This window comes from Poecile atricapillus, chromosome 5 (assembly GCF_030490865.1).
Source record: "Poecile atricapillus isolate bPoeAtr1 chromosome 5, bPoeAtr1.hap1, whole genome shotgun sequence".
Classification (NCBI taxonomy): domain Eukaryota; kingdom Metazoa; phylum Chordata; class Aves; order Passeriformes; family Paridae; genus Poecile; species Poecile atricapillus.
This window is the reverse complement of record NC_081253.1, coordinates 41,368,892-41,392,415: the sequence shown is the minus strand read 5'-3', so window position 1 is coordinate 41,392,415 and position 23,524 is coordinate 41,368,892. Positions and strand designations below refer to the sequence as shown.

General features: G+C 58.9%; 1 protein-coding gene across 6 annotated transcripts in view; it reads right to left on the bottom strand.

Moving 5' to 3' along the window:
• Positions 1-6: 6 nt before the first annotated feature.
• The window catches only part of COL18A1 (collagen type XVIII alpha 1 chain), a 37,017-nt gene continuing 13,499 nt past the window's right edge, over positions 7-23,524 (bottom strand). Inside the window, exons 1-42 of one of the 6 annotated variants that reach the window (XM_058839836.1) lie at positions 17,418-19,352; positions 12,737-13,281; positions 10,013-10,093; positions 9,860-9,919; positions 9,533-9,671; positions 9,331-9,434; positions 9,217-9,243; positions 8,951-9,121; positions 8,844-8,870; positions 8,691-8,753; positions 8,510-8,596; positions 8,317-8,370; positions 8,088-8,237; positions 7,898-7,960; positions 7,679-7,723; positions 6,604-6,744; positions 6,460-6,522; positions 6,336-6,362; positions 6,198-6,242; positions 6,015-6,077; positions 5,617-5,652; positions 5,457-5,546; positions 5,297-5,326; positions 5,161-5,187; positions 4,938-5,000; positions 4,735-4,809; positions 4,606-4,641; positions 4,438-4,491; positions 4,170-4,235; positions 3,921-3,992; positions 3,699-3,732; positions 3,506-3,568; positions 3,373-3,416; positions 3,171-3,293; positions 2,944-3,088; positions 2,744-2,817; positions 2,535-2,663; positions 2,319-2,354; positions 1,717-1,821; positions 1,436-1,633; positions 1,037-1,152; positions 7-953 (exon numbers count right to left, since the gene is read on the bottom strand). In XM_058839836.1, coding sequence (XP_058695819.1) covers positions 740-953; positions 1,037-1,152; positions 1,436-1,633; positions 1,717-1,821; positions 2,319-2,354; positions 2,535-2,663; positions 2,744-2,817; positions 2,944-3,088; positions 3,171-3,293; positions 3,373-3,416; positions 3,506-3,568; positions 3,699-3,732; positions 3,921-3,992; positions 4,170-4,235; positions 4,438-4,491; positions 4,606-4,641; positions 4,735-4,809; positions 4,938-5,000; positions 5,161-5,187; positions 5,297-5,326; positions 5,457-5,546; positions 5,617-5,652; positions 6,015-6,077; positions 6,198-6,242; positions 6,336-6,362; positions 6,460-6,522; positions 6,604-6,744; positions 7,679-7,723; positions 7,898-7,960; positions 8,088-8,237; positions 8,317-8,370; positions 8,510-8,596; positions 8,691-8,753; positions 8,844-8,870; positions 8,951-9,121; positions 9,217-9,243; positions 9,331-9,434; positions 9,533-9,671; positions 9,860-9,919; positions 10,013-10,093; positions 12,737-13,281; positions 17,418-18,519 — 4,887 coding nt within the window. In that variant the 5' untranslated portion in view covers positions 18,520-19,352 and the 3' untranslated portion in view covers positions 7-739. Of the gene's footprint in view, positions 954-1,036; positions 1,153-1,435; positions 1,634-1,716; positions 1,978-2,318; positions 2,355-2,534; positions 2,664-2,743; positions 2,818-2,943; positions 3,089-3,170; positions 3,294-3,372; positions 3,417-3,505; positions 3,569-3,698; positions 3,733-3,920; positions 3,993-4,169; positions 4,236-4,437; positions 4,492-4,605; positions 4,642-4,734; positions 4,810-4,937; positions 5,001-5,160; positions 5,188-5,296; positions 5,327-5,456; positions 5,547-5,616; positions 5,653-6,014; positions 6,078-6,197; positions 6,243-6,335; positions 6,363-6,459; positions 6,523-6,603; positions 6,745-7,678; positions 7,724-7,897; positions 7,961-8,087; positions 8,238-8,316; positions 8,371-8,509; positions 8,597-8,690; positions 8,754-8,843; positions 8,871-8,950; positions 9,122-9,216; positions 9,244-9,330; positions 9,435-9,532; positions 9,672-9,859; positions 9,920-10,012; positions 10,094-12,736; positions 13,282-16,727; positions 17,374-17,417; positions 19,353-23,524 lie in introns of those variants that run through there. The other 5 variants (XM_058839834.1, XM_058839838.1, XM_058839839.1 and 2 more) reach the window with 5 other exon arrangements.

Genomic DNA, 23,524 nt, shown 5'->3' with positions numbered 1-23,524 from the left:
AGAGAAACATGTGCCACGCCTCGGGGTCACCCTGTCACTCCAGTACCTGTGCTGGGCTGGCTGTGGCTGTACCTGGGCTGTGGGGGCACAGCTGGGAATCCCCAGGGTGCATGGATTGGATAGGGGAGACCAGACCCCCACCAGAGCTCTTCTGGCTGGGAGGTAGAGGTGAGGGTGATGAGGGGATGGTCCTTACCTGGGGAGGACGGAGACCATCTGGGAGAGCCCCAGCATCACCATGGGACAGTCCCTTGGGTAGGATGCTGGGGTCTTGGCTGGAGAAGACCCCATGGCCTCATCATCAGGGATTTGGGCCCAACCCCAACCTCCTGGTGAGGACAGCACGGGGCCAGGGGGCTGGTGAGAGAGCCCGCACAGGCTTTTGTGGGGGACAGCCCACATGGCAGCACTGAAATCTCCCTGCCAAGCTTCCTCCCACCCAGCCACCCCAAAAGGAGTATCCGAGCAGGGAGAGGAACCAGCTGAAGTGGTTAAAAATATTAGGAGTTAGAAGAGGAGGAGGAAGGCTGCCGGCCCATGGCTGCTCTGCCCCAAGTGGGACCTGAGCCCCTGCCGACCCTGGGCAATACTTCTTTGGCTTCAGGTCTGTGGGAGAAGGAAACCCTGCAGGGAGGGAGTGGGTGTGTGAAGGGGGCTGACGGGCCCAGGGGTGCTGGGATGCAGGCTGGCCCTACCCTTCCCGGGGACATGGGGGTACCAGGGGGCACCAGGGGGGGTATCACTTTTTGGCAGAGGTCATGAAGCTGTTCTCGATGCAGAGGACGATGAAGGCGTGCTGGCAGCTGCTGGCCACCTGCTCCAGCAGTTTTCCAGAGGCCAGGGACGAAGCCTGGCCGGTGACTGTGCGCTCCTCTGTCCGCCACGTCTCACAGTAGCTCTCGGTCAAGCGCCGGCCCTTGGAATCCGAGCCGTGCCAGACACTCTTCTGCGGCCTGGAAGGGTGAAAGGTGGGGGGTTGCTGCTGCCCCACCCATGCTCCAAGCCCCATTTCCCCATTGCTCAATCCTGCACTCACCATCCCGCATCCCGCAGGACATCCCGGCCGTCAAAGGAGAGGATGCGGGCACCAGCTTGCAGTGGGGCCCCACTGCCCATGAAAAGGGCTTCCCAGTTATTGAAGAGCACTTCATCCTGGTGGGAAGAGTGGGAAAATGGAGGAGGAAGGGGTTTAGCCCTGCCTGCACTCCAAAAGCATCCTGGAAGGTCCAAGCTCCAGCAGCCTCTGGGAAGGCTTTCCATCGTGATGGATGGGGGCTTTGCTATGCTCTGCATTCCAGACCTCACTGGTGCTGGGTTCACAGTTGGACTTGATGATCTTAAAGAGATCTTTTCCAGCCATAATGACTCTGTGATCCTACTCTATGATCCCCTAGAGCTCAAGAGAGTGGTGGGAAGGGGATGGGGACATGTGTACCCGGAGGTTGACGATGGGGATGGTGGCACGGTCGGCCCTGCGCACGATGCTGTAGAGATCCTGCAGGCGTGAGGACAGGAAGGCGCGGAAGGTGCCAGCCAGCCCGACCTGCCGGGCTTGCTGGAAGCACTGGAAATCGGCGCCCCGGATGCCGCGCATGCCGCCATTCAGAGGGGTGTTCAAGGCCACCAGGTGAAGCTGCCAAGAGGGGACAACGGGGCTTGAGGGACGCAGCTTTGGTCACCACCATCAGCTCCCCTTGGCCAGCATGTGGCACTCACTGCAGGCTGGAAGTCCTGGTGCACGTGGGCGGCCACGGGCACAGGATCTGGCCGGCGGTGGATGTAGTACCCATTGATGAGTTCATGCTGGTGGTGCAGCAAGGGCTGCTCGGGCAGGCGGTGCTGGTTGGCCACCACCTCGTCCCCACGCCAGGGACGGGCGGTGGCTGGGGGGACGTGGTTGCGGAGCGGGTGCAGGGGCCCGTGGGGCTGGGGGCCAGCGTACTGGAGGGTGGGCGGCTTGTCGTACACCTCATTGTCCTGGGGAGGTGGACATGGCATGAGTGGGGGGGTGCAGTGTCCCAGGTGGGGGTGGGGATGATGGGGATGGAGAATGTTGGGAATGGATAGAGATGGTTGTGGTTGGATGAAGTTAGGCATGGAAATGGTTGGGGTTGGATGGGGATGGGAATGGAGATGGCTGGGGATGGAGATTGATATGGCTGGGGATAAATGGAGAAGGGGATGAAGTTGATTGTTGACGGATAGGGATGGTTGGGCATGGAGATGGTTAGGGATGGGATGAGGATGGATGAGGATGGAGGATAGGGACTGGGGAGGAAGATAGGGATGAGGATGTGCACAGGGACCAGAGGACTCACCAGAGCCGAACTGGGGATCAGGTTGTGTTCCTCCAGCTGCAAGGGCATGGCACATCAGATCCCAGCTTGCCCCCCTCTCCTTTTCCTTGCCCATGGGTGGGGGGACCCCGAGCATCACCAAGAGTCACCACTGCACCCCCAGGGCAGTGCTGTCCACGCTCCCCTCAAGCCAGGCAGTGCAGCCCTGGCTGGGTGCCCCCCCAGCTCCCCACTCACCAGCACCCTGCGGAAGCCCCCGCGCAGGCGGACATAGAGCTCCTGCCGGTCGGTCAGGAAGACGAGGCTGCCCTCGGGCAGCTCGTGCGCGCTGCTCAGCATCGCCTGGTACGTGGGCACAGCCCGCATCTGCAGGCACAGCCCGGGGCAGGGCTCAGGGATTGGCTGCTTGTGCCATGGGCAAGCCCTGCCCAGAAGCCCCCACTCACCCCCAAGGACATCCCACTAGTGCCTGGTGGTCCAGGGGGTCCTGGTGGTCCCGGGGGTCCAGGGATGGTGACAGCTATGGGAGAAGGAGGGTGAGATGGAGAGATGCAGCATGGGGAGGAATGCAGAGGTGCAAGGAGGGATGCATGGGATACAAACAGGGATGCTGGGGGTATAGGAAGGGATGCCATAGAGCTAGTACCTTGTCTGTGGGGACCTGGGAAGGAGGGTGGCCCGGGAGGACCAGGAGGGCCAGGGGGGCCCTGCCGCCCCTCGTATCCGATACCAGGGGGACCCTGAGGTCCTGGAGGCCCCGGTGGCCCAACAATACTGTCCCCCTTGGGACCCTAAGGCAGTGTGAGAGAACATGTGTTGGACAAAAGCCCCCAGGGGCACCCCCCTTCACTCCCCACCCCATGAGGTACTCACCGGCAGCCCGGGGTATCCCTGGGGCCCTGGAGGCCCTGGAAGTCCAGAGACTCCAGGACCATAGAGTGGGGTGCTGCCTGGCTCGCCCTTCTCACCCTTGGGACCTGCATCCCCCTTGTCACCCTGTGGGATGGCACAGCCTTAGGGTTGGTGGATACCCCAAACCACACTGGGTTCCAGCTGCAGTGTGCAAAGGGCTTACCCGCAGGCTGGTTCCGAAGTGACTCACGTCATAGGGGAACTGGCCTGTGGAGAGAGGGACAGGAAGGGAGAGGAGCTGGGATAGGCATAAGCCACCCCCTGCCTGCTTCTGCCAGCAGGGACCAGTCACTTACCTGGGGGTCCTGGGGGTCCAGTGTCACCTTTCTCTCCCTTTTGTCCTGGGAACTGGTGGAAACCTGTGGGGAGCAGCAGAGATGCTATCTCACAGCTGCAGCTCTAAGGGAGGGAGGGGCTTTCCCTCCAGCCCTGCTTTGCTGAGGTTCCCCGAAGTGCCCAGAGGTGGCTGGGAGAGGGACATCCCCTTACCAGGGAACACCGGATGGCCAGAGTCGCTGAAGGTCTGTGGAGATGCAAAGGAAGTGGCTGCAGAGACAGCAGCGTCCTCGGGGATCCCCCCAATGCTGGTGACAGTCCCACATGCCAGTCGCAGCCAGGGTGTCACCAAAGCATCCTCAGTGCACTCCAGGCAGGCAGGGGACTGGGGGCCCAGTCACCAGCATGTTCAGCATGGTGACTGGTGATACTCACATTGCCATTGTTGTAGACTATGCTGCCAGGAGGCCCAGGGGGCCCAGGGGGTCCTGGGAGGCCTGGGGGGCCCTATGGAGGGTGAGAAGATTTGTCAAGGTTCTGCAAAGCGGACAGTTCCCACTATGGGAGGGGAGGGGACAGTCAGCCCCTGAGAGAAGATGTGCCCTTTGGGGTCCTCGGAGAGACACTCAGGGCGCGTGTTCTGCCCTGCAGGGCCAGCAGCTGGGGGGTCACAGCAGCGCTCACCCGCAAGCCCAGCACATCCGCGGGGTCACCCTTCTCGCCCTTCAGCCCGTTCATGCCGGGACGTCCCTGCAGATGAGCAGCACAATGAGCCTCGTCCTCGTCCCCCTGGTGTCACGCCTGGTGCTCCAGAGTCACCTCTGACAGCCTGGCAGGGCCCCATCCCTCAGGGACACAGCAGGCCGTGGGGCTCAGCGGCTGCAGGACGTGCACACAGGGAGGGGGACGCGGTGGAGGTGATGGACACAAACAAACCAGGAGCAGGTCTTACGGGTCTGCCCGGAAAGCCAATCTCTCCCTTCATCCCTGCTCGTCCCGGGGGACCCTGGAAGGGAGGGAAGATGAGGCTGAGGGTGCTCAGTATGGGAGCAACCCCTCTGCCTGGGACCATTCCCAGCCCTTCTTGCGGGACACAAGGAGGACAGTGACGTTGACTTACCGATGGTCCCATTGGGCCCCGCAGCCCCGGCTCCCCCTGTAAACAGTGGAGAGGGAAAGGACATCACCCCTGGGACCACCTGGCACCTGTCCCTTGGGGATGTGCCCCCCATTCCTGCCAGGAACCCACCTTTTCTCCCTTCACCTTGGCAGTGACCACGGTCCCATCAGGGCTGATGATGACACCGGGCTCCCCCTTCTCCCCCTGCAAGAGAAGAGGAGGTGGGAGGGGACACGGAAGGACCAGGCTCCCTCCCGTGACAGGGCTGGTGTCATCTGGAGGACAGGTAGAATGGGGGACCCCACAGGGTGCAGGTGGCCTGGAGCAGTTACCTTCAACCCTGGGGCACCCTGGGGACCAGTTGACCCCCGGTCTCCTTTCGGTCCCACTGGACCCTGAAGGAAGGACACAGAGCCCACGTCATTCCCAATCCACCAAAGGCAGGCCCCAAGCTCCCCCTCCATCACCACCACTCTGCAGCAAAGCACAGCAGGACTGGCAACCACAGCTGTCACCAGAACCACCCTGTGGTCCCCACATGTGTCATCAACTCACCGGGAAGCCAGCGTGGCCTGGTCTTCCCTGCAGAGAGAAGCAGAGATGCTCCTAAGAATAAGCCCCCTCTTTCCAAAAAGAGGGTGCCCTCCTAGCAATGCTGAGGGATGGCCACAGGTAGCAGGAGGGCACCTACCTCTGGACCAGGAAAAGCCACCAAGGACTTCTGCAAAGAGAGACAAAATGAGCCCTGATCTTGGCTCTGAGGGTCAGAGCTGCTGGTGAGGTCTCCCTCCTGGTGGCTGCTGGAATAGCCCTTCCCCTGCCCTGTGCTGAAGCCAGGTGCCACCACTTACATCTTCACTGGAGACAGTGATGACCTGTCCAGGGGGACCAGGTGGTCCAGGGGGGCCAGGCAGCCCCACTCCATCTTGGCCTCGCTCTCCCTGGAAGACACAAGCCCTCAGCCCAGAGCCACCAGTGGCTGGACCTCATCCCCAGCCTGGTGGCACCTACCTTCTCACCGGCGCTGCCTTTGTCACCTTTGGGTCCCTGGAAAGAGGAGGAGGATGGACTGAGCACCACACGGAGATGGACTCTGGCTCACAAGTACCAAACCCCTCCCACGTCTGGCTCAAAAAAATCCTTCAGGCAACCCCACCTCAGCCTCCCACTCCAGGCAACGAGCCAGGCTGCGATGGTTTTGAGTGGAGGTGGTGGCTTGCAGTGGGCTGCAAGGTGGGGGGACAGGATCCTATGGAGTGTGGGCACCCTGGAATGCCGTGAGCTGGGTCCCACAGCAGGGAGGGGGAATTTTAGCTGATGAGGATGGAGCTGCTGCAATCAAGGGTACCCTGCCTGGAGGAGGTGGGGGGAGGGGGTTTCTTCTTGAGCTGGGGGGCTGAGGCTCCTACCTGTGGTCCAGGGAAGCCCTCCAGGCCAGGGCGGCCATCCACACCAGGCATGCCAGCATCTCCCTGTAGTGGGAGTGGGAAAGGGCAGGATGCAGCCCAGGTCAGGGAGCACAGGGGTCCTGCCCACTGCTCTGCACACCCAGATATTGCCTCGGAGCCATCCCAATCTCCCAGAACTCTTACCTTTGGTCCTGGCAAGCCAGGCTGTCCGGGGCTGCCAACCTCTCCCTGCAAGGAAAGAGGTGTGAGAGGCATGCCTACAAGCTGCCTGCAGGCATCCTACATGAATGGAGCCAGGAGCCTGTTGTAAGGGTTCCTCACCTTCACCCCTGGCAGTCCCGGCACACCCTGCAAGCAACAAGGGGACCATGAGCACTAGGTGATGACAGGGAACACCCCAGGCAGCCCAGGATGGAGAGGAGGGAAAGGGCAGGAATGACCCTACCTGTGGTCCTTCAGGTCCAGGTGGTCCAGGGCTGAATGACAGCCCCGAGCCCTCCATGTCACCCTAAATGCAGGAAGAAGGGGCTGAGCTGTGTCTGTCCCCTGCTCCACCTCATCCCACCCCATCCCTGCAGTGACCACTCACAAATCCAGCCTCGTAGCCTGGCCCCGGTGGTCCCGGGGGGCCGGGGGGCCCTGGCTGCCCTCGGGGTCCGATGGGCCCGGGAAGGCCAGCTAAGCCCATTTCTCCTGGGGGTCCCACCGGTCCCGCTTCTCCTTTGTTGCCCTGCAAAGGGGACAAGAAGAGGATAGGTGGAATGTGGCAGTGGTCGCTGCCTGGAGCCTGCAAGCAGGAGGCAGAGCACCCCCTTCCAAATCCCCTCTGGGACAGGATACGGATGCTTGTCCTGATGCTCCCTTCTACGGGTTTTGCGGAAGGGGGCACTGCTCAGCTCAGGCACCGTTCATCCACCAGCTTCCTATGTAATGTCCACAGTGTAATGTCCACAGTGGCCACCAGAGCCTCGTCTAAAATCATAAAACGGGAATGTTTTTGCACGTGGGGCTGGCTTCAGCTCTGCAGCAGAGCTCAGTGCCATCAAGGAATGCTCGCAGGCATTCCTGGGATTGCAATGGGCCTGGAAGCAACAGGATTGGACATCACCCCCGTTGCCAACCCATCTGCCCTCTGGGTGCTGCAGAAGTGCAGAAAGTTACAACTGAGGTTAAGAAATCTTAATTTTTGAGGTTTTTGCCCCCAGGTCAGGCTGCGGTGGATGGTAGGGGCAGCATCCCAGCTCTAAGGGATGCCAGCAAGCCTTTACTTCCACCCTTGGGGATGCAGGCTGGAAAGAAGCTGGAGAAAGCAGGCAGGAGAGAGTGATGCACAGAAGATGGGGTGTTTTCCACAGAAGTGGGGTGTGGGCACTCCCCAGGCAAACTTTCCTTTGGTCTGGAAACACTCCCCTTGGTTTTCCTGCTCACTTCCTGATGTGGCAGTGCCTGGAGCAAAGCCAAGGCAGGGTGGCAGGAGGCCAGTGAGCATCCTTTTTGGGGTCAGCAGCTCCATGCACCTTTTAGCTGTGGCACTGATCTGGGAGGAGCACAAATAGCAGCACCACCCTTCCCACCCCTGCACAAGAGGGCTCCCTCCCCCAGGCAACATCCCTGCCTCCAGCCTGCAATGGAGAACCCAAAAAAGCCCACCCCAGGCACAGTACCTTGGGTCCTGGTAGGCCAGGGAGGCCGAGGTCACCCACATCGCCCTGGGAAGGAGGAGGGAAGAGAGGCTGTGCAGAAGCTGCCCAGCTCCAGGCAGGAGCAGAATGGTGCTCCCCAGCCCAGGAACTGGGGCCTCCCAGAGATGTGTCAGGGGTGCCAGCTGCCTCAGGAGACAGCTGTGACCTACTCCTGGGGCACATGGGACAGGGGACACTCACCCGCTCTCCTTTGGGCCCTGGCTGCCCGGCCTCCCCGTCTCTTCCTGGAGGACCCTGAGGACCCTGTAAGATCCCAGGAGTTGGTTCCACCACAGGGAAACCCCTCAGAGCTGGTGGGCACCCAGTCCCCTGCCACCACAGGGTGGGGTCCACCCTGGGATGGGTCCCCTTGGCCCCCCCATAGACCTACCGCTGGCCCCGGGGGCCCAGGGATCCCATCCCTGCCCGGCAGCCCCGGTGGTCCTGGCAGGTCCGTGCGGTTCATCCCAAACCGTCCTGGCTCTCCTGGCAAACCAGGCACACCAGGTGGCCCTGGGGGACCAGGTGGCCCTTGTGGACCCTAGAAGAGACGTGGGGGGCCATGGCTGAAGATGTCCCCCCACTCCCAGCTGGCAGGACAGGCACCCACCCCCACTCACCCGCAGGCTCTCCAGGTCACCGCCAAAGCCTGAGCCCTCCATGTCGATGAAGGTCTGGGGGAGAAGCACGAGGTGGGTGTCAGGGTACCCAGTGGCACTGGGACATGCCCAGGGGCTGGTGGGAGCACTCCGGACCTCCATGGCTCAATGGACCCCCCATCCCTCAAATCCCTGTGTCCCATGGGGCACCCACCAGCCTGTCATTCTTGGAGGAGGGTCCCGGCGGTCCCGGAGGGCCAGGTGGTCCAGGAGGTCCCCTCGGCCCCATGCCTGGGTCACCCTGGCACAGAGAAGAGAGCATGGTTTGGGGCTGCAGCCGAGCTGGGGGTGAGAGGAAGAGGGGACATGTTCTGGCCCCCAACACCAGCACTCACCTTCTCCCCCTTCAGGCCCGGCTCCCCTGGCAGCCCAGGGAACCCTGGGGGCCCCATTTCACCCTGCAAAGGGGAGCAGTGGGGGCTCAGCAGGTGGCAAGGCAAGGGGGTGTCCATCCCCTGTCACCCTGCCACCCCCTCCACCCCACTTACAGGTTTGCCGTCCTCGCCGGGATCGCCCTAGGAATGGCAGAGAGGGGACAGGTCAGTGTGCAGGGTGGGGGGACAGGGGACACTCTGTGGGGGGTGAATTGACTCACAGGCTCGCCATCCCTGCCGGGGGCTCCATCCTTCCCTGGTGGCCCTGGGGGGCCGGTGACCTGCTCCACCACTGAGCCATCAGTGTGCCGAGATGGGGCCCCAGGGGGTCCAGGGTCACCTGGTTCTCCTTTCTGGCCCTTAGAGCCAGGGTAGCCAAATCCAGCACTGCCCTGGGGAGGGGAGGAGACAGGGGTGGGTGGCAGGTCCCTGGGCTGGCAGCCTGGGTAGGGCAAGGCTCCATGACAGCTCCCCCAGCGATGCTGACCTTGACACCCAGGTCTCCTTTCTCGCCCTGAGGATCAGAAACAGAGAGAAGTGTGTGTCAATCACAGACCTGCAGCTGGCACCCTCGAGCCCCCAGGGACCAGCTCTTGCCCACCTTTTGACCCTTGACACTGCCTGGCCCTATGGTGCCATCGATCCCTGAGTCCCCTTTCAAGCCACGTTCCCCCTTCTCCCCCTTTTCGCCTTTCTGGCCGGTGCCTGTGGAAAAGGAAAAGGACCCACTCGTGGCTGGGGACGGCCGCACCACCATGTCCCCGCTTGCATGCCCTGGGGAAGGGGAAAGCTGCTGGAATTACCTCCCGTGGAGACCTGCAGCGTCTCCTCCACCCTGGTCCTCTCGGCTTGCTGCAGGGACCCCCCGCCACTCCTCGGGCCACTGCCCCCCGCCACGGGGGGAGAGGTCACGGGGACAGCCTCCACCAGCCCTGGGACACCCTGCACCAACAGCGAGGGGACACCATGGCACCATTCACCTCCCAGTGCCTTCCCGCAAGGGACAGGTGCTGGGACACCATCCAGCATCCCATGACCTCAGGGGGAGGGCATTCAGGGCACTCAGCCCTCCTCAGCACTAGAATTTTGGGGTCTCACCCTGAGCGCAACACCTGCGGGCAGCAACTCACCTCTACCTTGCCTGAGAACTTCTGTCCACCTTCCATCCCGCTGCCAAAATCCCCAGAGACCTGCATTTGCCCGTGGAGAAGGAGTGAGGGCTGAGCTGGCAGCACGGTGGGGACTGTCCCGAGTCCCACCACAGCTGTGCTGCCAGCGCTCACCTCTGCGTCATCCTCCTCTTCCTCGCACTGGCGCTCGGCCGCTCGCGGGTCACCTCGGAGCTTTAAATCTGCAATCACCCCCTGGAAAGAGACCACGGGCAGGTGGGGAACACGGACAAGCCACCCCACTGTGACGTGACCTGCTGTGCCACTCAGCCACCATGTCCTCAAATGGGAGAACAAGGATGGATGAAATCTGCTGTCAGCACAGCGAGCAGCTGAAAGAGGTCACCACGCAACGGGGGGCATTTGCTTGTGAGAGGAATTGACATAATTGTTTAATTATATATAAATTATATATTTATATTTATTGTATTGTATATTATATTAAATTTATTATATAACTTAATTCATTCATATTATGTCACAGTCAGCCTGGCTGAACTGTGACTGCCCCTGCTCCTTATTTTCTTAAGTCCATCACGTTTCCTTGCCCGGACGTGGTGAGCTGTGCCTTCAGGCCAGCCCAAATATTATTTTAGGTGTCTCGCCCAAAGAAGAGACATCAAGGGGGAGGTATCTCCTCTCTCTGAGCTTCCTTCCCAGCATGGTCCCCTGCTCCTCCCCACTGGGATCAGACGGATGGGCAGCATCCCAGCTCAGCAGACTATCATCCCAACAGCATCCCTGTATCCCACCCTGCAGTGAGGACCCAGACTGGACTCTGGGATGTGCTGGGTGACCCAGCTTGCATTGGGAGCTCTGGGGTTCAGGCTGGTACCCACACCCCCTCTCCTGCTGAGGCTGGGATGCTACAGGGCTTTGCCTGGAGGCAGGACCCTTGGGAAGGGATTTGTGGTGGTTTCTTGTATAAATAAGTGGCCTGGATGCACACGGTGCTTGCAAAACACAAATAAATAGTAAGGAAGTGCAGATTATCCCAGGAAATACAACACGTGGGCTGCAGGACCTGCCAGCTGTCCTTGCGTGGGGCAGGGCAGTCAGCTGTGGCCAGGAAGCCCTTGGGAGAGGAAAAACAAGGAGCACAGCCAAAAGATCCCTGTAAAAGCTCTGCTGAGTGTCTGGCTGTGTCCTGGCCGCTACCTCTGCTCAGCCCATGTGGTGCCAGCTCTGGCACATGGCTTGTCAAGCCGTGCTGGTGGTGCTGGGCAGGAGCTGCAAACCTGGGGCTTTCCAGAGGCATGGAAAACAAGCCAGTTCCAAGCCCTGAAGCACGATGAGGATGGTGATAGCGGCCCTTTGCAGCCTCTTTGCTTTGCTAAAGAGAGCAGCAGCACCACTGACCTTACAGTGAACCCAGAGAATCATAGAATTGTTAAGGCTGGAAAAGCCCTCTAGGACCATTGAGTCCAACCATTAACCCGGGTCCCCTGGGTCCCCCAGGTCCCCCACTAAACCATGTGCCCAAGTGCCACATCCAGCTGCAAACAAGCCCTCCTGCCAGACCCAGCTGAGACCCTGTTTGCCCCCTTGAGAGCTGCTGCCCCAGGGCTTCTGCATCGCCCACAGGCTTTGCCCCTCCAGGCTTCCTGCCAGGGCCACAAAGGCAACTCAGGAAAGAGCAGATGTGTCAAGACACCCCTCCAGCTGCCTCCCAGCAAGTTCACCCTGAGGCTTGACCCAGGGCCAGATTTTAATCTGCTTGATGCCCTGTTAGTTCCAGATAACACGAGGCAGGACTGGACAGTGATGGAAACACCACGAGGCAGTCAGATGCCGCTCCCCTCTCACCCAGCCAAGGCCTCCTTCCCTCCATGGCCAGCTATTCCCCACGGGAAAACCGGGGGCGGGCAGTGGGATTGCGGGTTGGCAATCTGGGAACATCACCTGCTAAAAGGGTCTGCTCTGCTCCGGGCCCTTGCTGTGCCTTCCATATGGTGCCAAACCCCTCCAGCTGGGGAGAGGAGCTCCTCCACAGCCATGACCTGGCCCTCCCAGGACGTTCAAGAGCAAAGGAATTACTCTTCAAGAGCAGGGAGCTGCTCTTCAAGGGACCAACCTGAATCCCAGTGCAAACCAGTTTGTAGCTCATCAATGATTAACCCCTTCCTGGGGGAGCTTTCCCTGCCCAAAGCCATGCCAGGGGGGATATGGCACTACAGTCAGGATGATGTTTCAGCTCAGAAACATGCTTTGCAGAACTCCACAAGGAAAACATTGCTTCCCTCAGCAGAGCCTTTGTTGCTGGGCAAATCCTGCTCAGCCCAGGATAAACCTGAACATTCCTCTCCTCAAGTCCTGCAGGGGATTTCCATGTCAGCTGGGCATTTTCCCCACACTTTCATAACCCTTATCTGGAACACGAGTCCTGCTCGAAGCACAGGCTGAGCTATCACATCCTTCCTCACCCTCCGAAGTCTTCCTGGAGATACCGCCCGGCATCAGCCAGCAAAGATATGCTCCAGCCCAAGCATTTTTTCCATGTAAGAGAGACATTTTCCCAGCCAAACCAGGTTCTCCACCAAAGGAGTTTGGTATTTTTAGGAATGGGGAGATCTGAAGAGGCTCCAAGTGTTTGCTGGGAAAAGGCAATGGTGGGAACCTGCATGGCAACCCTGTGTCCTCCTGCCAGCCCAGCTTGAGAGCTTTGCCTTGGGGAGCCCCAAGACAATAAATCAGTGGCACCTCAAGCCACCTTCCCCTACATCTCAGGTGTCCCCTTTTCCAGGGACACACATGGACCTGGTTGTCTTCAGGGCATGGGCAGTGTCACATCTCTCCAAGCTTCTGGGAGACACTCCTTGGGGTGACCCGAGCTCTTACCTGGTATTTATCTGGGTCAGCCCCTCCAGCCTGAGCAACAAAGAGCCCGGAGCCCTCTTCCAGCTCCATCTCATCCGGGGAGCGCTCGAAGCGGACGCGCTCATGCTCCTCACAGTCCAGGTAGAGGACAACTTCTTCCTCCTCTACGCTGATGGCAAAGCGTGTCCACTGGTTGAGCAGGGTGGGCACGGTGAAGGTGGCGGCTGGGTAGGAGCTGGGTGAGCCTGGCTCTGTGTAGTAGAAGATGATCTGCTGCTGGCCCGCCCGCAGCTCTGAGAGCTTGACACCCACGTAGATGATGCTCTGCGAGGAGTCCGTGACAGCAAAGAGCACGCCGGCCCGGGGCGTGGTGGGCTGGATGTGGAACAGCAGCGAGAAGTCCCGGTAGAAAGGGCTCGGCAGGTGGTACCGGGCCACCTGGCCCGTGTTGGCGTTGGGACCAAAGACGTAGCCAGGGTTGTTGTCGGGGCCATAAATTCTGTGGATCTCCTCCGTTGGTGGGTCCCCAATCAGCTCCAGCAGGCTGACCTCTGCACTCAGGCTCTCTGCAAGGAGGAGGGACAGGGGATGGTCTCAACCAGCCAGGAAAGGGTGGTCACTCAGCAAGGACATCCCTGCCCATGCCTCGCAAATACAGCGTCCTTCAGTGGCTTCTTTCGCTCACCCACCCAAAGACTTATGCATTGGCCAAGGTGGTGATCTTGAACTGCTCCCACCACATCATTTGGATGTGTCTCCCGAAACACCCCCCATTCCCAGCTGCTGGCCCTCCAACCACAGCTGGGACATCACAGAATCATAGCATGGCTTGAGTGGGAAGGGACCTTAAAGACCATCTCATTCCAACCCCCTGCCATGAGCAAGGACACGCTCCACTAGACCAGGTTGCCCAGATTCCCCAAGATGGGATAAAACCAAAGGGGTCTTAAGGAGATGCTGCTAGAGCACCAGGATGCTGAACCACCACGGAGCCCCAGGCAAGTGTGTTGCATCCATACTCATTTCGGGATCACAGTGACCCCTTGCGTCATCCCAGGACAAGATCCTATGGTCACCCCAGCTGGGAATAAATCAGAGCCTTCCCCTCGCAACACCCTGGGAACGCAGCTCAAGGCAGCTCAGCTTCCCAGATGCTCTCAATTTGGAGGTCGCCTCCTTTCCCAACTCCTATTGAGAATTAGGGAATTGGGGAAGTTCTGCTGGAGACAGTTGCTCCTACCCGGCACAGCTGAACATCTGGTCAGGGCGAGCCAGCTCTGTGTCTGCCAACTCCCGTTGTTCTGGCAGCCAGCACATCCTAATCGCCCACACACCGGGCACTGGATTCCTCCTCTCCTATGTCAACCGCTCGGGGCTGGTGCCAGCTCCAAAGGAGAGGCTTTTTAACCTCTCCTTTCCTGGGAGGGAGGAAACCCAACCACCCTGGCTCTGAAACTGCTGAGGGATCTGCACTGGGAATGGATGCTCAGTGCTGAGCTTTGGCCCCATCCTGAGCCAGGAGCGGGAGCTGACACAATTCAGTGTCCCCAGTTCCATCCCTAATTTTCATGTGAGCAATGGGGAGTGGGGGGAATCAGAGGTGTATCCTGAGGTATCCTGGGCTGAACCCAGGAGGATCAGCCAGGAACCTCCACCCAGCTCTGGAGCCAGGTATTGTCCCCCACAGCTTTTTTTTTAAAAATAATAATTAAAAAAATATATTAAAAAAAAAAAAAAAAAAGAAAGAGGGAATCAGCCCAGCCTTGCCCAGCCCAGAAGGAAAACATCTCTTGGGATGGTAATGAAAATCTGTGTGCCTCTTCCAAAGCCCAGGGGGCATGAAGCATTCCCAGGCTCCCCTGCTGCCAAGCCCCAATACCAGTGCCAGCCTCATGACAGGGACCCAGCAGTGGGGACATAAGAAGTGCCAGCAGCTAAAGGTGGGGGCAAATTTTTGCTCTGCCAGAGCCAGACACACTAATTCTCTAAAACTCTGCCTCTGAAACTGCTCTGAGTCCATCCTGCTCCCCAAGCCCCCAGCCCCTCCCAACCTTGGCACCCCAAAACTGAGCACCTGGCTGGGAGAAAATCTCCTTCCCAATCTTCCACCAGTTCTAGCCCCTTCATCTGCCCTGCACTGGGATCAGGCTTCCCCCAGTCTGCTTAAAGAACCTCTGGATTCTGGAGTCCAGCACCCTTTCGCTCCCAGATGTGCACAGCACTACACCAAAACTGATGGGGTGAGTGAGTGGGGATCCCCTAGACTCTCAGCCTGTCACCCACCCTTGAGTCACCCCATGCTCAGAACCTCACAAGCTTGTTCCAACTGCAAATGCCAGGATGCAGGGATTGCTTTTATCTGGGGTTGGAGGAAACCAAATTCACAGTAGCATTAAGGAAGAAGGAAACCAGAGCTTCCTCCTGGGGGTCCACACGGGTGTAAGAGCCAGTGCTGCAATTCCTGTAGCCAGACAAGTCATTGTGTCCCCACCAGGGCTCAGGATGACGCTGAAAGAGGCTTTTGTTAGTAGGGCAATTCGCAGCCATTCTCCCCTTGGAGTTGCAGCCGGCTCTGGAGTCTCCCTCCTCCTCAAACATGCCACTCGCCCCCGAGTCCGCCCTGGGAGATGGGTGCTAGCACTTCCCAAAGCAAATGGACTTTTTTCCTGCTTGACAGAGGCTGGATGGGGACTAGGGAGCAGAGGGGTAAGGGAAGACCCCTTCAAATGTCTGCTCCTCTGCAAAAGCCAAGTGCCCCTTCTCACCCCCTCGAGCTGTCAGGCCACGCCTGCTTTTTCCAAAGGACATCCAGAGCCCAAGTATCACAGCCCATCATCCCTGTGGCAAACTGGCAGCACCCACCACGGAACAAGGAGAGATGGTGGGGGCCGCAGTGGGTTTGGTGCTGGCACGGGATGGCTGTGGGGATGTCTCTCAATGCAGTGATTCTGCCATTGGAAAAGTCCCCAGATGCTCTGAGCCACCTTCCCGCTCTGCCATCACCTTCCTGGCTGGCCTGAGCCCAGGCGTGGGATCCAGGGGACCCCCAGCACACAGCAGCACACAGAGTCACTCCATGGGGTGCACCACAGCCCCCACATTCCCCACCCATTCCTGACACTGCCCATCCAAGCAAGCACGGTGCAGTCCCAGATGGGAAAGCACCTCCTCTGCGGGCATCCCCATGATTCCAGTGCATCCCCCCCATGAACAGAGCCTCTTTGACACGGAGGGGACCCTGTGTGTGACCCTGTTTGCCAGCCCCCAGTCTTGGCATTCCTGCTTGGCATCTCCCGGCCACCCCCCGAGGTCGCAGGGGTCGGCACGGGAACACAGCCTCATTCAGAGGCGCTGGCAGGCAGGGGGGAGCTCCAGCTTTCATCGCAACTGCATTTCTCCAAGCACCAGTCACCCCTCCGCCCCTGTCTCTCACCCCCCTCCCCTGTCTGGGTGCCTAGAAGGTCACCAGGGAATGATGAAGCTGGGGGTGAAGTAATCTCTCCCACTTTTCCAAGCAGTGGGATCAAACATTAGCTGCCGGCGGGTGAATCATTAACCCCAAAGGGCTGCTCTGGGAGAGGGAGCATGCAGGCATGGCTGAGGGTCACCTTGAAACCTCCTCGCCACCACAGTGCTGTGGCTGGGTGGTCACGGGCTCCAGGTCCTCACCCTGTTGCTGCGGGGAGCTGCCAGCTCTCCAAGTGCTCTGATCCCAGGCAGGACAGACACCCCAAAGCCCTGTGGCACCTGGAAACTGGCCCTGAATGTCAGCACAATGCACGTGGGGAGCATACCCTGCGCCGGCCATTGTGATTCACTAGGAGCAATGCTCAGCCTTGTGGAGGGAGCCAAAACCCGCCTGTTCTGTTTGGAAAAGCCAAACAGAAAGCTGGAAGGAAAGCAATTTTGGATTTGTCAGCATCTCACGGGCACAAGGCAGAAGCATCCCCCAGCACCTGGGGGAGTCTGGGCAGAGGAGACACAACACAGGGACGTCACCCAGCCACATTACCTGCAGAAGAATTAATAAAGACACAAGAAACCCCTTCATCCTCCTCAGGGAGAGCATCGCAAGGCAGAGGCAGGCGCCCGCTGGCCAAGTGAGTCCAACACAGGTCTCTGACGGCCTCGCAGAAGCCCTGGCACGGCGGGGGGGTTATGGGGACCGAGGGGCTACAGCCGGGGAGCAGCAGCAAGCAGAGGAACCACTCCAGGTAGCGATGGCACCGTGACTCAAGCAGCCCCTCCCACTCATGCAAAGCCACCCGAATTTCCTGCTCGCTGCCGTGCCGGAGGTAATTTGGCAATCGGACATGGCTGGTGCCCAGCAGGCTGCAGAAGGGCAGGTGGGTTGGGATGGGCTGGCAACGGCCGGCCACTGTCATCAGTCCTGGAAAGAAGGATGCGAGCCCCGCGCCGCCACTCCCGTAGAGCCGCATGGTAGCGGTTAGTAAATCAAACTCCAGAGAGACGGAGGTATGGGCAGCAAGAGGATCCACACCCTTATCCACCCTCTGGTCAGGCCAAGGGGGGCTCTGGCTCCCATTCCTGCTGACCAGAGCCAGCTCCGGGTGGCTGGTGCCATGCCACAGGCTTGGTGATGCTCCATGCAGGTGACGGGGAAGTTGTGCTGAGGGGTCCTGGAAAGGCAGTGCCCGCTCACGGGTACTGTCACCTGGTGAGAAAGGAAAAGGGGCACTACCTGGCCGGGGACCCGCTGGTCTCTGCAAGTACACCTGTGTCTCCATTGCTGTAGGAGTTCCCGTCCCCGGGAGCTCTGGATTCTCGGTGGTCACTGTCCTCAGGAGCTCTGGTTCCTCAGAGGTCACTGTCCTCAGGAGCTGGGTGTCCTTGGTGTTCCTCATCGCCAGGAGCTGCAGATTCTCAGTGGTCAACATGCCTGGGAGCTGTAGGTCCTCAGTGGTCCCTTTCCCCAGGAGCTGTGGGTCTTCAGTGGTCCATGTCCCCAGGAGCTGTGGGTCCTTGGTGGTCCCTGTCCCCAGGAGCTGCATGTCTGTGGTACTAATCATCCCTAAGAGCTGAGGGTCCTCAGTGGTGCCCAACCCCAGCAGCTGCAAATCCTCAGTAGTCCCTGACCCCAGGAGCTCAGGGTCCTTAGAGGTCCTTGACCCCAGAAGCTGGGGGTCCTCAGTGATCCCCATCCTCAGGAGCTGTGAGTTCTCAGTAGTCCCTGACTCCAGCAGCTGCAGGTCCTCAGTAGTCCTTGTCCCCAGGAGCTGTGCATCCTTGGAGGTCACTGACCCCAGGAACTGGGCCTCTTTGGTTGTCCTCTTACTCAGGAGCTGCAGATGTTCAGTGGTCCCTGTCCCCAAGAGCTGGGGATCCTCAGTGTTTCCTGACCCCAGGATCTGGAGGTGCTCAATGGTCCCTGTCCCCAGGAGCCGAGGGTCGTCGGTGGGGCTGCTGGCCGCCTGCTGTCCTGGGGCAGGTGACATGCTGTGGGGAGGAGCAATGCTTGGCCACACAGTGCTCTCCACCATGGCATTCCTGTCCCACTGCTCCATGGTTTTGGCTGCAGTTCCCTCGCCCCCAGGAGCTGCTGTAGCAGGATCTGGCTCCTGCCGCCGTGGGGTGGTGACATTCCCCGCCACCTCACCGCCCCACGTCCCTGGAGACGGGCTGGGAGACGGAGCTGCTGCTGAGGTTGGCGGCTCCAACGCCGGGATTCCCTCGCCGGGTGCTGCTGGGCTTCCTGTGTCCCAAACCCAGTGCAGGAGCTGTGTTTCAGAGCAGGAGAAGCAGCAAGCCAGGAAGAGCAGAAATCCCAAGCGAGGTGGGGCCATTGGGAAGGGAAGACGAACTCCGTGTCTCCCGAGAGCGGAGCGGAGAGGCTGGAGGAAGGAAAGGAGGGAAGAGGCAGGAGTTCTGCCCCGGCCAGACTCTGGGAGCACTCACATCGCTCTCTCCTCCCAAGCTCCGGCGCTCGACCCTTCAAACCGGAGCGGAGCAGGGGGAGGAGCGGCCGCGCCGCCGGCCCTGCCAAGCCCTCCTCTCCCCTCCCGCTGCCGGCACGGCCCCTCGGGGACCCCGCGGAGCCTGGGGACACACCTGAGCCCCCCAAAAACCTCCGGGAGCCAAGCCAGCCTTCAGACGCACCCTATTGCCTGTCCCAGCAGCTGCTGCCAGATGTTTAACTCCTTCCTGCCCAGAAAAATCCTAAATCCTCTCTCCCGGTTCGGCGGCTGCGGTTAAATCACCAACACCCGGAGCTGTACATGGTGGGGTTGTGCATGGACATGGTCCTGGTGGATGCCCAGCTTTGGCAGGACACCCCACTTCAGGCCTCGGGAGAAGGTTGTAATCTCAGAGCAAAAGTAAAGAAGGAGGGAAACAAATCCCAGAAAACATTTCCAGTATTTCCACCGGCTGGAAACACAAGGCCCCAAAGCCAAGTGTTTAAAGTTGCTTTCCCGGCTCAGTTACAGGGCCAGGACCCACCAGGTGCTGTCGCAGGATGGCCAGGGTGTCACCGCAGCTTTCCTGTCTCCCCAAGCATCATGAGCCAGCAATGCCTCAAAGCCAGGTCTGAGCAATAGCAAGTTGCCCAATCGCAAGCTTTCCTGGAGCCCAGGATGAAAATCTCCCCTGGACAGTGCTGACACTCTCCCACACCCCAAAAATTTCAGTTGTTCTTTGCCTCGGCTTAAAAAATTTACCCCCACATCCACTTATCTGGTGACAGTGCCCCTCATTCCTAAGGATGGCCAAGCAGAGATGAAACATTCCCAGGGCCTACACTGCCATGGTGACACCAGGCAAGTCACCACCATGGCTCAAGAAGTCCCTGAGAGAGGGTTTTGATGGGGAGGTGACAATTTTGGCTCCCCTTGGCTACGTGACCAGGAAAGTCACAGTGTGCTGTAACATGGTCTTACAGACTGGAGATCTCCACATGCTAATGCTGTAATCTAAAAATGTTTAGGAAAATCACTGAGACAAATGCTATGTCCATTTTGCTTTATGCAACATTTCCCACACTACTTTTGAAGCAAAGCAGGCAAGTGTTACCCTGCAGATGGGAGCTGGCTGCTGCTGCCAGCTGCTCTCCCCATGACCAATGCTGCTAGGGGTGCCTGCTGTCGAACAGCCCCCACCCATCAGCATGGGACATGGGTTTGTCTGGATGGCAGAGCTTCCATAGGGCCCCTCCTGGAGCTTACATACTTCCATCAGCCTGGGGAAGGAGCCAGGTGTCTGCCAACCTTCTCTGGCATGTCCTGACGGGCTCGGCTGCCCTGGGGCCAGGGTGCGGTGGCACCGAGCCGTGCAGGACTCCTTGGCACGTTGGAAAGGGATAGGAGTGCCTGCTGCTTCCATTCCGGCTGGCGGGATGGAAACCCTTGGTGTTCCTGCAGCCTCTCCCCCTCAGAGCTGGGCAGCTCCCAGGGTGGGGAGCATCACGAGCATCACATGCCCCCATGAGCTGCCTGGTCTCTGCCAGGAGGATCTCGGCAGCAGCACCCTGCTGGGGTACCCCAAGCATAAGCAGACAGAATGCCCAGCCAGAGAAATTCCCGTTTCTCCTGCTGCTGGGATTAGGCAGCTCATGACAGTGAAGTGGAGCAGTGGTCCCGTGGGACACCCTCGTTAAGTCAATGATCTTCGTTCCACTGCACACCTCCTTGCTGGCAGCTCCCTGGGAAAGAGCCAGGGCTGGGGCATCCCCAAAAAAAAGGATTTCCAAATTAGGTGCCCTGATGGTGGGCTGGTGGCACAGGTGGCACTAGAGCATCTTGGCCCAGTGCAACCAGCTCTTCCACTGACCAAGCAGCCAGGCAGGGACTGGAAAGGCACCAGCTGGTGAAATATTTTGAAGTATTTCCCCAGGGAGAAGCCATGGCAGTTGGTTTGCTGGCAGAGCAGGGAAAACCCCTTGTTTTAGCCTCCTCCAGGTTAAAGGCTCTCAAAAAGTGCTTTGCACACTCCATGAGATGCTGCCGCCAGCTTCCCATAACCTTGGACTTCTTGAAAAGTGAATTTGGACCCTCACCCTGGTTCCAGTTCCCTCCCAAAGAGGTGGCTGCACCTTCCCAAAGGTGTCTGCATCTGGTGCTGCAGCATGGTTCCTCAGGAAAAGGGGGATTGGGCTGCCATAAGAAGGCACTGAGGGCTCAGCCCTGGGCCAGAAGAATAGAGAGGGCGGGAAAGAGGAGGGGGGGAAGGGAAAAGAGAGGAAAAGCTGGAGTGGGGGAAAAGAGTGGAGATGGGAAGAAAAGAGATTGGGGGAAGAGGGTGGGGGAAAGAGAGTGGGGAGAAGGGGAAAATGTGAGGGGAGGAACAGGGAAGGAAGAATAGAGATACAAAGAGGTTAGAGAAGTCGAAGACTGGGAAGTGAAGGAAAATGTGGGGGGGAAGTGGAAGAAGTAGAAAATGAGACTAGGAAGGAGAGAGAAGGAGAGAGAAAAGAGGAACAAAAGAGAGGAAAAAAGAGGAGGGGGAAGAGAACAGAGAAAATACAAAAAAGAGACGAGGGGGAAGAGAAGGAGGAAGAGTGAGGGGGACAAGGCAAGGGGGAAAGGGGAGGGGAAGAGAAAAGGAAAAAGAGACGGAAGAAAAAAGACAAAAAGAGAGGAAAAAGGGAGGAGAAGAAGGGACACTGAAAAGAGAAAATGGGGGTAAAAAGAGGGAAAAAGAAAAGGGGAAAAAAGAGGGGAAAAGAGACAAAAAGTAGGAAAAAAGAGCCTGTCATTCAGACCTGCAGCCTTTCATCTATGGTCAAAGCACACCGATGTTGCTCTCCGGGGTTGCTCTCCCTGTAAGATTTTGGTAGAGGACAGGGAGCCTGCCCCAGCCCAGCTCAGCAACTCCTCCTGCACAGCCCGAGGATTCCCAGCAAGAACCGAGCAGATGAACAGACAGGCAGAGGGATGGACGGACGGACAGCAGAGGGAGCCTCAGGCTGAGCAGAGCACAGGTGTTTCCTCAGGAGACCCCACTTTGCTGGATTCAGCCCTGAGATCTCAGAGCTCCGGGCAGGGACTGGGAGGGAGCACGGGTGGGCACAGCCCTCCTGGAACGGGGGAAGGGGAAGGGGAAGGGGAAGGGGAAGGGGAAGGGGAAGGGGAAGGGGAAGGGGAAGGGGAAGGGGAAGGGGAAGGGGAAGGGGAAGGGGAAGGGGAAGGGGAAGGGGAAGGGGAAGGGGAAGGGGAAGGGGAAGGGGAAGGAAAGGAAAGAAGGAAAGGAAAGGAAAGGAAAGGAAAGGAAAGGAAAGGAAAGGAAAGGAAAGGAAAGGAAAGGAAAGGAAAGGAAAGGAAAGGAAAGGAAAGGAAAGGAAAGGAAAGGAAAGGAAAGGAAAGGAAAGGAAAGGAAAGGAAAGGAAAGGAAAGGAAAGGAAAGGAAAGGAAAGGAAAGGAAAGGAAAGGAAAGGAAAGGAAAGGAAAGGAAAGGAAAGGAAAGGCTCATAGCAGCACAGCCACAAAGCCAGAGGTGGGAGCACTCTTGGACTGAGCAGAAATATTCAGGAACTGTCAGCCGCAGATGGTATCTATAAATGCTATTGACATTTGGGATTGTAATCTGTTCCCCATCTAAAAACCCCAAAAAGCAGAGGAAAGGCCCTCCTGGAGATGCATGCTGAGGATGTTGCCACATCCTGAGCCGCTGACCTCTCCTGCTGGACGGTCCCCAGAGAAAGGCAGTGGCAGCCAGCCATTGGTGGCATTCAGCCAGGGAGAAGGGGAGTGGGAGACAAGGATGCACAGGAGCCAAGCTGGCAGGACTGACAGCAGCCAACACAGCCCCAAAAATGACACAGGTGCCACTCTGCCAGGCTCTGCCTCTGGAACTGTTTCCCCCTGCCTCTGGTTGTTCAACATCACGGAGCCCCCGGCACATTCTCATGGAGAGCCAGAAACATTCTCCTGGCAAATTCCTCAACAAGATAAACCCTGAAAATGTCACGACTGCCTGGGGGACCCATGACATAGCCATGGAGAAGGAAGAAAGGCAGCTGTGCCAGACCCCTGTCATTACCTGCATCCTCCTCCTGCTCCTGAACTGAAGAGGGCTGGACAAGGCAGAGCCGAGAGGTGCTGGTGTCCCAGTCTGCCCCACCCACATGGACAAGGGGACAAGGCAGCAGAGAACTGGGGCAGGAGTGACTTTAGCCACCCCAGGAGGTTTCCTGGGGAGAATGGATGGTGGAGAGGGACCATCAATGTGTGGCCACAGCCAAACCCAGGGGAGGTGTATGAAACACCAGGTGACTTTGGGGTGAACTGTAGCCCCCAGTCCCACCTCATCCTGTCTCCACTGGGGCAATGTCTCTGCTTCCAATCACTCACCTCCCCCCAGGGCACACCAACAGCCCGGAGATGAGGCAGGGAAGTCGAGGGAAGGAATGCGACCCCCTGGATCATCCTCCTCCACGTTAATAAATCACCTTGCAGACTAATTGCTCCCTGGACAGGGGAAGACTCCGCTCCTCACCCCCCACCAAGGTTCTGGCTCAGCCGGGAAGCCCCAGATTTCAATCGAGTTCCTGGCATTCCTGCCTCAGCATGAAGCCGAGGGGCTCCAGCAGCACCGAGACCACCCTCGGGACAGGCAGTCAGTGGGGGGAGGTTGGTTGCTGTCTCCCTGGGGGACAGGGAAGAAGGGCATTCCCATTCCCAGGCACTTCTTTCCCAGGGGATAAGGGAGATCAATGCACCTGGCACCCCGTTTAGCATTGTGGACAGATGTGTAGCAGAATGAGGGGAGATGAGGAAAGGCATGGAGGGCTTATGATCCGACTCAATGCCATCCCAACTGGAAAATCAGAGGAGGACAAGGCACCCAGGTGGGGTA